Source organism: Alligator sinensis, unplaced genomic scaffold (genome assembly GCF_000455745.1).
Source record: "Alligator sinensis unplaced genomic scaffold, ASM45574v1 scaffold272_2, whole genome shotgun sequence".
Classification (NCBI taxonomy): domain Eukaryota; kingdom Metazoa; phylum Chordata; order Crocodylia; family Alligatoridae; genus Alligator; species Alligator sinensis.
Genome location: NW_005842078.1, coordinates 2507415 through 2520022, shown reverse-complemented (window position 1 = coordinate 2520022; position 12608 = coordinate 2507415). Strand labels below are relative to the sequence as shown.

The 12608-nt window shown below is 46.8% G+C and overlaps 1 protein-coding gene across 1 annotated transcript; it reads left to right on the top strand.

Annotated features, from left to right (window-relative positions):
* Positions 1–4521: 4521 nt before the first annotated feature.
* LOC112550317 (fibroin heavy chain-like) lies at positions 4522–7310 on the top strand. Its single transcript, XM_025204327.1, has 2 exons — positions 4522–4561; positions 6553–7310. Exons 1-2 carry the CDS (start codon positions 4522–4524, stop codon positions 7308–7310), a joined length of 798 nt encoding a protein of 265 aa, XP_025060112.1.
* Positions 7311–12608: the final 5298 nt, after the last annotated feature.

The following is a 12608-nucleotide window of genomic DNA, read 5'->3' as shown; positions in this document are numbered from 1 at the left end:
TGCCTACCTCTCCCCACATCTTGGTGTCATCGGCAAACTTGGACAACATGTTTTCCACCCCCTCATCCAAGTCGCTGATGAAAATGTTGAACAGTGTAGGTCCCAGGACTAAGCCCTGGGGGACCCCAATATTCACATCCCACCAGGTTGAGTACAACCCGTCCACCACTACTTTCTGGGTGCACCCCATCAGCCAATTTTTGACCCATCCAACTGTGTAGGCATCAATGCCACAGTCGCTCAATTTATTAATGAGAACGGGGTGAGAGACAGTGTCAAAGGCCTTATTAAGTCCAGAAAGACTACGTCCACGGAGACACCGTCATACAGGGATTTAGTTACCTGGTCATAAAAGGCAATCAGGTTGGTCTGGCAGGACCTGCCTTTGATGAACCTATGTTGATTTCCCCTGGGCATGATCTCCCCTGCTGACCCCTCACAGATGTGATCCTTGATAATTATTTCAAGGATTTTCCCCAAGATCAATCTGAGGCTTATGGGCCTATAGTTTCCTAGGTCCTCCTTTCTCCCTTTCTTATAAATGGGGACCACATTAGCGAGTTCCCAATCTCTGGGCTCCTGGCCTGTGGACCACAATTGCTTGTACAGCCATGCCAAGGGCATAGCAATGACCCCTGCCAGCTCTCTCAACACCCGTGGGTGGAGGGAATCAGGGCCCGCAGATTTAAAACCATCCAGCCCTTCCAGAAGATCCCTAACTACATCTGCGAAGACCCGAGGCCTGGCAGTGCTATCCCCAAGATTGCCCCTACCTGGGGTGGGAGAACTGTCCTGGTTCCTGTCCAAGAAGACAGAGGCAAAGAACTTGTTAAAAAAATCAGCTTTCTTGTCTGACATAGCCACAACATTACCATTTGAGTCTAGCAGGGGCCCTACACTTTAATTTTATTTAAAAATAATAATTCTAGTCCTGATTTTTTTTAGTAGTATAAATAGAGGTAATTTCATAATAGCTCAAAATAAAGTCTTACTCATGTATATCGTTTGTCTGGTGGAGGTGTGTAGGGAGGTGGACATGTGTGTGTGTAGTAAAACCCCCAGTTTTTCTTTTTTTAATTTATATAAAAATGCATTCCTTCCCCTTTCCCAACCATTTCTGACTTTTTATCTCCCTCTCTATTCCCTATAGATAAGTGAGCTCAGATTTAGGATAAGCTTTAAACATTTTTATTTTGATAGCAAGATTTTGGTTTTGGATATCCTATGTTTTATATTGTATAATTATTAGGTTTGTATTGATTCTTACTGTTGTATATTGTATTGTTATAATTTTTATATTGATTTTAATTGTTTCATATTGTATGGTTTAGGCCTGTGTTTGTAAGTGACCCAAAGTCATGTCAAGTTTCCATTTTATATGTCAAGCCTCCATCTTCGGTCCTCTGCCTGGGCATCCCATGTTGCAACTGTATGAGTCACGTACCCCTCCCATGTAAATTGGTTCCCAGATGAATGAGAATAATTGGGAATGATTGAAATACAATGAATGATTGAAATACAATGGTATCAGGCCTCTACTGAATGGCCTGTAATGACTGGGCCATCCCACCACCTCACGTTGATTCATCCAGGAACCACGGACCTCACCCAGGAACAGAGACAAGACCAGCATTTGAAAGTCAAAAGACCCTGCAAAAACAGCAATGATCACCATTACAGACACCCGAAACTGCACATCCCTGCATTGACCACACATGCTCAGTACGCCAGGGGCTGACCCTTGCCTGGGCATGCCTCCTGTCACTAGGGTCACAAAAGGTCTGCCCCTATAAAAAGGGGCAGTGAAGACAGACCCAGTGGGACGCCCTCTCCATCTGGACCAGCACCATGCCACACCACCTATCCACCCAGAGGCCCTGCCGGCAACCCGCCTCTGGACAAAATCTACTGAACAAGGACCCCTCTCCAGCCTGGATAGGTAGATATTACCTGCACACCTCCTCCTACAATTTGGATTCTCTCTCTCTGTCTCTCTCTCCACCTAGACTTCAGTGGACTTCAGCCTCTGCACCACGCCTCTCTAACCCCTGCTGCCATTGTGTGTGTGTGTGTGTGTGTGTGTGTGGGTGGGTGGGTGCAAGGGAACCAGTAAGACATTGTGTCACCATCTCTCCTGTTCAATAAAACCACTGTCATTTGCAACCCCAAGTTGGGTCATGTTTTACTAAATCCCAGTCCTTTCCTTATCTTAAATTCCAGCCTCATTCTCTCTCTCAGCTCTAGCCCCCACTCCTCTCCATTACTTTCCCGATCTCCTCTCCATTTCTACTGCCTTTTCCCTGTGACTTTCTGCTGCCTTTCTCTGCTTTCCCATTGCCCTTGTTGCCTTTCAGTCCCTCCTGCTGCTTTTTCTGTGATTTTCTGCTGTTTGTCTCTCTGTTTTCAGGCTTCCCCCGCACCTTCTGCAGTCATTCCCCCACCCCTGCAGCTTCCCAGCTCCTTGTGGCTGTCCTGCCTTGGGCCTGTCCTGCAGTTTTTTTCCAGCAGCTGGAGCCTTTCTCCAGCTCCCAACACCTACTGCCACTCCCTGCAACTTCTCTAGCTATCCCAGAGCCATCCTCTGGCTCCCCACAACCAGAGCCCCTCTTTAACACCCACACTTTCCATTAGTCCTATTTTCCCTCTTCACACCTACCCTTTCGGCTCCCACATAGCTCTGGCTCTAGTCCCAGCCTATGTGCCAGCCTTGCTTCCCTGTTCTGCAGGCTTTGGGCATTGTCTTTTAATCAATTAAGATTAATTAACATAAAGTTACCCCTGAACCTCAGTTCTTCAGCCCAGGCCCCTCTAGTGTACAGATTCTAATCCCAGTCCTGGTAACTTTAACTCCCTACACTTCTACTTTCTTACCTTAACCGTTCCCCAGGTATCCCAAGTACACCAAGCACATACATACATACACATCACAACACCCAACTTAGAAGCTCACTTGTGTGTATGTGTAGGTGGCTGGTATGTGTGTAAATTAGTGAATACACACACACACACACATATATAGATATAGATATAGATATAGATATCATTGTGTGAGTATGTGGTACAGGAATTAGTAATCCACATATGTGTATTGGATGTGCAGGTGTTGGTAACTGGTAACTGGTAACTGATTCTGTCTAAATTTGGTGTGTGTAGCATGTATGGGCTTAAACTGGTGATAGGTGTGCATGAACCTAGACTAGTTATTTTGAATGTGTGTGTATCTGAGTTTCTAGTGTGAGTGTGTGTGTGTGTGTGTGTGTGTGTGTATATATATATATATATATATATATATATATGGGATTGTGTACATGATATACTAAATAGTGATCTGTGTCTAACTTATGGGGTGTATAGTGTGTGTGCTTGAATTGGTAATAGGTATACATATGTCTAGGCTGGTTTGAATGTATATTTGCCTGAGCTGGTAATATGTGTGTGTATGAACCTAATTGATTTGTGCATTTGTATATGTGCAATTGTACACCATGCCCTCCTGTCTAACAGCACAATACTGAGATCCTGAGCGTTGGCCTGACCCCTCAGGGCAACATGTAGGTGGGCAAGGAAAGTGGGTGTGCACATGTATAGGAGGGGATGCCTACATGCCTCTGGGGGTGGTGGGAATGATGGAGGGATGGAGAAAGAGCTTCAGCTCCCAGCCTCCTTCTACCCACTCAGCCACCTGCAGGTCACTGCTGATTGTGTCAGGTGGAGGGAAGTGGAAGCCAGAGCTGAAGCCCCACACACTGGGGCAAGAGTCACCCAGCTGCATCTTCTCCCTGCCTAGCTGGGCATCTGTTTCCCAGCACATGTCCCCCAGCTTCCCACATTACCTGCTGCCTGAAGCAGTGCAGCAGGGGCCAAGGCAGGGGGAGGAAGAGGAGAAGCCAGTGGAGGAGGGTGGAGCTGAGCAGTACTCAGGTGGCTATAGACTCACCAGGAGCAGCCCCACCAGGAAGCTGTGTGTGCTCGCTGGGATGGGCAGGAGCATGACATGTGCTTCCCCAGGTGTGGCTCAGCCCCATGTGCAGCATTGTGGGTTGGATCCAATCAATCAGTAGGTGTCTGTCTGCGGGTCTGATCCAATCAGTTGGTGGGCTAGATTCAGCTCAAGGGCCATATTTTACCCACCCCTGCTATACTGTGTACTTCTGTAGCTGAACTTCCAAAAAAGACAGGTTCTTTCAATTTACAAGGTCTCATTTATATTACCTCATTATATTATCTCATTTATAAACATAGCATCCATTGCAAAGAGTACTCAGTTCAGACATCAATCTTCATTAAGAGCTCACCATCACTGCTGCCATGTTTAATAGTGGAAGGCAGAATTTCCCAATAGAGTAGGGAGGAAGAAGTCTTAGGTATTAATGGGTAGAAAAATGATATTTAGAGGTTTGCTTTTAGGAATTGGCTTGTAGGTTAAGTAGCTAATGCATTAGAACAATGGTCCAGAGGAACAGAGGGTGAATTAGTTTCTAAAAGCTTCTTTGTAACAAAGTTTCCTTCAAGGCAGACACCATGTCTGAGGTCAACAGACAAGTGGGCATACACATCCTGGGTAATTTGAACAGTATACCCATAACAGAGATAAGGGACTTTGCCATGTTGGCTAGGTCACAGTGCCCAGCTGCAGAGACTTTGGGATTTCTGTTTTTGGTGGACAGACGAAATTAGGCTGGGGCATGCCCAAATTAAGACACCGGTACATAACAAAATCAAGATGTGTGCATGTGATGGGTTTGGGAAACAAAAGAATATGCTGACGGAACAGAACATGTTTCAGTATGATGAGCACAGGGGGCCTTGCTCCTGAAATGCAATCCACCAATCCAGACTCCAGTGGAGTTCCAATGAATTATTTGGGACTTTCCAGGCATTTAAATCCGTTCACTGCAAGATTTGTAGTAATAGCCCAGCAGGACCAACGCCTTCAACTGGAGGATAGTAATCTTGAAAGATAATTTTGTCTATTTGTAGGGACCTACCAATTTATGGTGGAAGTGAGGTGCAAGGCAGTTCCTTTAATCTTTCATGTTCCAGGGATCTATGTGCCCCTCCACCACCGATTGGTGGAGGGGCCATGCTTGCAGCTTACTCTTGATTGGTGGGGAAGTGAAAACTACAGATTTAAATATGTCACCATTCTTGCCTCCTGCTGCTGATTGGCAGAGGGGCCCCAGTGACCCCAATGCTTGTTGCTGACTGGCAGGGAGGCAAAAACTATGCCATGTTTAAAACTGTGATTTTCACTTCCTTTCCGATCAGTGATTGGTATGGTTTTAAACATGGAGGGGTTTTTGTTTCCCCACCCATCAGCAACAAGCATCAGGGCTACCAGGGCCCCATAGCCAAATCAGCAGCAGGAGGAAAAAAATGATGCCATATTTAACACGGCAGTTTTTCCCTCCCTGTCTATTGGGAGCAAGCTGCAAGCATGGTGTCTCTACCAATCAGTGGTGGAGGGGCATGCATGGGAAAATTGAAGATTAAAAGAGCTGCTGTGCACCTCACTTCTGCTGTGAATTTGGTAGGTCCTCACCTATTTTTTGTATAGTAACCAAGAAGATATACCTACAGGTCATCACAGAAGTCCAAGATCTATCAGAACAAGGCTTAAACTGTTTTAACTCAACTTACCTGATGAACCTTGGGATGGCTCATTTCTTACCATTTACTAACTGAACAGAAGGCAGGTGGGAAGGGGAAGAAATGTCCATGGTGAGGGGTGGGCATTGGAAGAGGGACATTTTTTTTCCTTCATCCAAGTACTACTAATCAATTATGATAAAAATATCAGACAGTTTGTCAAGGTTTAGACCAAAAATTCTTAACTACAGTGCTACAGCAGTGTAGTTTGTGTAGCATGTAGTGTAGTTTGATCATGATTACAGCCCTTAACAAAAATATTTTTTTCTAGTAGTAAGAAAAAACATACTGGCTGAGGTTACTACCCTGCCCCCAGAATTAGAATAGAAAGGGTTTCTATTAACAGTTTGCAAAACACTTACTTTTTAATAGCTTTTGTTCTGTTTTTGCACATAAAACTTCTTTGAAAAGCTCTGTAAAGACACACTCCAATCTAGAATTTGGACTGCTTCTCCCTGTATATAGGTCTACTTTCTAAATGACTGCTGGGCAGTTGGTACTTGGGAGCAGCCCATCAGTCCTTTCTGTCAATTCCACATTTCTGTGACCTCGTGGTTAGACAGGGGACATTCTATATGCTTATGCAGCGGTTACAACTTAGCCCAAATGGTTAGCTGATTAGGGCCTCACAGGTTGTTTCCATTAGAATGAGACTCAGATATTTCTATGATGTAATCCTATTTATTATAATAGACTACCAAACCTGCTAAGGCTGTAAAGTCCTTCCTGTTTAAAGACTACTATGTTCTAAGTGCTTCAGAATCAGTGTCCTATTGAAGTGTCAGTGATGCAAATTTGAGATAATTAAAATATAGCCCCAAACAATGTTTCTAAATTGTCCCAGGGGAGCTGGGACACCGAAGGAACCCCGGGGCAGCAAGGAGTCATACTTACCTCCCGCAGAGCCAGAAAAGCCGGGGGAGGCGCGTACGTTGAGGACGCCGGTGCGGGCGATCAGCCGGGCATTTATCTGGCTGCAGCAGAGCAGCGGGGTTGGAGGACACCTCCCAGAAGAAACAAAAAGTGGCCCTGCCAAGGCAGTGGGGTGGCTGATGAGGAGAGACCAGGGGAGTGAGCTCCTGCGGGGAGCAGATCAGCCGCTGCACCCAGCTGCAGCAAGTGCAAGGGGCGGAGCCAGAGCGGGCTCCAAGAAAGCCAGCAGCACAACCAGCAGCCGTGCTGGTGGTGGAAACGGCTCCGACGCTGTCAGCAGAGCCGGTGAAGGAGCCGGCTGCGTTATAGGCAACAGAGCCAGTGGAAGAGCCAGCGACGTCGGGAGCAGCAGAGCTGGGGAAGAAATTGACGACGCTGCAGGCAGCAGAGCCGGTGGAGGAACCGGCAGTGTGGGGAGCAGCAGAGCCAGGGAGGGAGCTGGCTGCATCGCAAGCAACGGGGCCGGAGAGAGAACCGGTGGCATCCTGAGCAGCAGAGCTGGTAGGGGAGCCGGCTGCGCTGTGGGGAGAAGGGCCAGCGAGGGAGCTGGCTGCATTCCAGGCAGCCGAGCCGGTGAAGGAACCGGCTGCTTCATAAGCAGCAGATCCGGGGAAGAAACCAGCAGCCAGATTAAAGAAGGAGCCGAGGCAGAAGGCCGGGGCTGGCGACCCCAGTGGATGGCCCATTTAGCCGAGGACCGTGATGGATGGACGGCAGGTTGGGGGTAAGACAGCGGCAGGCCTAGGACACTGTGGGAGCCAAGAAGAGGCAGAGCTACAGGTGGCGAGTGGCCAGGGTGTAGGGGAGGACGGAGCCCCGAGACTACCCGCGGGGGACCGCGCCAACTCTAGGAGCTACCCCAAGGAAGGACCCCCTACTGAAGTTACATTCAAAGTCGTGGCAGATGAGTTCAGGGGTCCTCCTGACTTCAGCAGGGGTAGCCTTCGGGGTCCACCTGTAAGCCTGGGGCCCACAAGATCTAGGGCTCGGGTGAAGGCGGTGCGGGAACACCTACTAGAGCAGAGGCGGGTACATAAATATTCAAAGATTCTGCCAAAATGGCCTTTACCCCTTTATTTATTTCCCAGCAGATTTGTTCATCAATTTTTTTCTCAGTTCATGCATGACACTTTCTTCCCCTTTCTGGAAAACAACACTAAGGATGTCATTAAGGAGAAGATTTTAGCTCTCTTTGTAAGTACATTATACATGTGTACCAAACAGATTGAAGTATAAAGACCAAACAAGATGGTCTTCCCAGCCACCTACCTTTTCTATGACCTTTCTGGCTCAATGAGAAACAATCTAGCCAAAGAACCTAAACTACACTCTGGCACTGTATTTGGAAGGTATAAAAATCACAGATTCAGTGGACATACTGATACTACCAGCTTGTCCAAACTGAAACTTTTTCATTCGAGAGAAATGAACACAAAAGCTAAAACAGAAGACACTAAAACCATGTTTTAAAAGAAAGCAACTCAGCAATTAATTGAACTTTCCTGTGGCCTTCACCTACCTCTGGACAAAAGGAAGAGCCCTCTCCAGGGAAGCTTGGGTCCCCAGTCTCTGATGGACAGGGAAGGTGGCCAGTTGGGATAAGGTTGGCAGAGCCACCTGGTGTAGGACCAGTGCCACAGAAAGGTGGGGCAAGCGAGGCAACCACCCCAGGTCCCAAAGCAAAGAGGCACCAATAGGCACTGCCTGGGGTGGGGCAGGGCATGAGATGGTGGTGTAAGCAGCTCATTTGGGGTGGGGGGTGGGGACAGGGTAATCACGGCTCCCACTGCTGCATGCCCCCTGGATCTGTGTGTGAGGCCCGGGTGGGCTGCCATGGCAGGCTTTGGCCAGGCACCAAACTTCTTTGCTATGGCACTGTGTAGGACCAGATGGCTGTACTCAGTTCAGAGACTCCCCACAACACAGTTCTTCTGCACCCTTCCCTCCCCACACCCCACAGAAACTCCATATTTCCATTGCACAAACCTTCCTATCAATTACTGCAACTCCACAAAACCTCCTTCCAGTTACTCCACACTCTAAGCCTGAGCATGGAACTAGGATTTGAACCACAGAATGTGTTTATTGAAAACTCCAACTGCTCAGCTTCTGCTGTTCCCTTCCAATTTGCACTTATCTTCAAAAGGTCTGCTCACCTTTTTCTAGTTAGACATCAAATTCTTTAGGGCAGAAACTCATTTTTATTCCACATTTGTATAGTGCTTATGCACAGCTGGGCCCCATTTTCAGTCAGCTTCTACATACTACAATAGCTTACATAACAGATAATATGTAGAACCCAGGCATGTCTGGCTCCTATCCATGCCCCTTCTCACCAGCCCTCTAACAGCAAGTTAGAGCAGTGCAGGTCAGAGATGGTATTATGTCTTAATAAGCAAATACTTAGAGTATGATATTCCATTGATTTATCACATGCTAAATGAAACATGTAACACCCCTGGTTAAGCCAAGAAGAAATGTATGATTTCTCAGTGAAGTTTTACCTAGATTTCTATGAGGCACAACCCATTCCAGACTAAAGAGTTTTGGGCCTTATTTGTAAACCAGTTTTTCCTAAAGGAGAAGATCAGTATGAAAGCTTAGCTCATCTATTAACAGTTATTACTTCCAGTTAATTTAAACAGGGTTCTGTTACTAAAGTTAGTTCAAGGTATGGCTTTGAATAGGGAGATAATGGGTAACATGATGTTATTCACTTAATGAACTAGGAGATATTTTGCAGTAAACAGTCTATTTGTTTCTGGGTCTCAATATTTTATAGCTATTGTATGTGATATAAAGTATAATTTTACAACTTTAGACATTTGTCTTGGGAGTATGGACAGCAAGGATATCTTGTTCACCTTTATCTCAATAATTAGAGAAGTTAAAACAGAGACACAACTATTTTATATTTACTCAATTAATTACAAGTATGTAAGGACACTTACTGTCTACATCAGTGGTCACCAACTGGTTGATCAGGATTGACTGGTGGATCCTGGAGCCACTTACAGTCAATCCTGGGCTGGGGGAGTTGAGTGCACATGCATGTGCACACCCCCCCCCCAGCCCAGCAGGTCAATTGGTGGGGGAAGGGAAGGGGTGCGTGCCAGATTGAGGCCCCTGCAGTGAGGGGCAAGAGTGTAGGAGCATCCCAGTGAGTGGGCCCTGGCTGGGTTGGTGGTGGGAGGATAGAGCCTGGGTGGCTCATCCAAAGGCAGGGGGTTGGCACCCGCTGCTGTGTGCACCCTGACAGATGCCTTGGAGGGCACATGCCCTCCCTTCTGTGCCCAGAACAGGTGGCTGCTGCTACGGGATGGGATTTGTGCCCTAAGCCCCACTGCAGCTTGCTTGGGAACCCACGTTGCCCTGGCAATGCCCAGACCGTACAGCAGGGCAATGCTGGTCTCTGCCACATGAGCTGGCTCCACAGGGAGCAGAAGTCTGGGACAGGACAGGGCAGGCAGCAGCAGCAAGGAGACCCTCAGCACAGATCTCTGCTCCCCACAGAGCTAGGTCATGTGGCAGGCAGTGTTGGTCCCTGCCACATGACCTGGCTCCATGGGGAGCAGATATCTGGGGAAGCAGTGGTGAAGTGACCTGCAGAATGGATCTCTGCTCCCTCTGGAGCTACGTCATGCTGTAACATGAACTGAACTAATGTAGCTGATGTTAACATACAGTGTAATAATAGTGAAATGTAACCATGTTAGTCTTGTCCTGTAAGCAACTTGAGAACTCCATTTTGTAACCGCTTGACATAAGCGAATGAACTCTTCATTGCCTTTGTGTATGAGTGTGTGTAAAAGGGTAAATGGTGACAGAATGGCATAGAGACAGAAGATTTAACTGCTTATATAAGCAACAAGGTGCCAAATGTAAGTTACCAGCCAGTAACTAACTAACAAATGGCTGAAAAATCCCTTTGAAGCTTGAGGGAACAAAGGAGATAACAGAAGAATAAATTCTGCCAGATGGGCGACAAGAATACTCCAAGCTAAGATAAGCTGAAGACAAAAGAAGAACAACTGCAAAAACAGAAGCTGGTATAAAAAAACAAAAACAAAGCACTGAAACAAAGGATGCCAATCCCTATAAAAGAACACTTTGAAAATACCAAGTGGGGTAAGTCTCTTTCTCTACTGCTGTTTCATCGGAGCACAGGTGCATCTGTTCACCCTGCTCCATCTGTTATCTTCAAATCTGCTATCTTTAAATCATCATCATCTACTCAATAAGCCTGGGTTGGTCACCATTGGCTGATATTGAGCAACTATTGCTGATAACTATATCTGGTGTATGTGTGGATGAAATGGTTGTTTTCTGTATGTGTCTGCCTCTGTGTAATGATGTGTATGATGATTTGTGTGCATTTGTATAAATGGTGTGTTGGAACTTCTGTGTCTAACTCATGTAATCAATAAATGTGGCACCTTACCTTATCCCCCTTTATAAAGTCTTGCTCGTAATTTGGGTAATTGGCAATTTAAGTAACAGTGCAGCAGGTCAGTGCTGATCCCTGCCATGTGACCTGGCTCCACAGAGAGAAGAGATCTGGGCCAGTGCAGGGCAAGCAGCAGTAAATGAGGAGACCCTGACATGGATCTCTGCTCCCTGCAGTGCCAGGTCATGGGAAAGGCTAGTGCTGGTCCATGCCACACAACCTGGCTCTGCAGGGACCAGAGACCTTGGGCAGTGCAGGGTGGGCAGTGGCAGCAAGGAGACCCCGGCATGGATCTCTGCCCCGTGTGGAGCCAGGTCACTCAACAGGGACCAGCAGTCTTGCTCACAGCTCTGTGCTGCTTCCCTGCCCCATGACCCAGGGTGACAGGGATCAGAGATCCATGTGGGGGTCTCCTTACCTGCACGGAGGGCAGCAGCCCTCCCCCAGACAAACCACCCACAGCCCCATCCTGCTCTCCATTGGGGCCCTGCAGCCACCAGCCCCACCCCCTCCTGGATGGAAACTAGGGCTGAGAGCCCTGGGGCTCTTTAGCCTGGAAAAGCGCAGGCTCAGGGGTGATCTGATGGCCACCTATAAGTTTATCAGGGGTGACCACCAGTATCTGGGGGAACGTTTGTTCACCAGAGCGCCCCAAGGGATGACAACTAGGTCGAATGGTCATAAACTACGACAAGACCGTTTCAGGCTGGACATAAGGAAGAATTTCTTTACTGTCCGAGCCCCCAAGGTCTGGAACAGCCTGCCACCGGAGGTGGTTCAAGCGCCTACATTGAACACCTTCAAGAGCAAACTGGATGCTTATCTTGTTGGGATCCTATGACCCCAGCTGACTTCCTGCCCTTTGGGTAGGGGGCTGGACTCGATGATCTTCTGAGGTCCCTTCCAGCCCTAATGTCTATGAAATCTATGAAATCTATGAAAGCTTGCAGCCCATTTGAAACAGATTCAGAGGAGATTTGGCAGAGCTGAATCTCCAAAACATTTTGGCTGAAACAAAACAGGACAGTGATCTGAAACACTGAAACGAATCACTGTCCTCTGAAATAGCCAAATCCAAAACGGAATTGAAACACAGCTGTTTTGCACAGCCCTAATATATATTTCCCTGCCAGTTTTAAGGTGTTTTAGGCTTAACTCATTTCTGGTGCTACTGAGTAAACACATTTGATGAAGCTCACAGAATTCAGAGGACTCTGGAAAAAAACTTGGAACATCCTTCTTCTCTCCACCAAGATTACCTAGTAACAATATACACTAGAAACCTTTGCTCCTTCCAGTGAGAGTTGATATACACTTCAGAGGACTGAGAATAGGATTTGAATGGCAAAAGGAAAAAGAGAAAACAAAATTCTCAAGCTGGATTTATTTCGCTTAGTAGAAGCAATAAAGCAGGATGATAAATTTCACTATAAATCTTGTCTTTGATGTATGATTAAAAAACAATTGACAGTTCAAGCATTATGTTTAGATTGGTAAAAAGGTATCTGATACCCTTATTCCTGAAAAGACTCATTTCAACATTTTTAATTTCAGATATTTATGTGATTTTAGAAGAAAT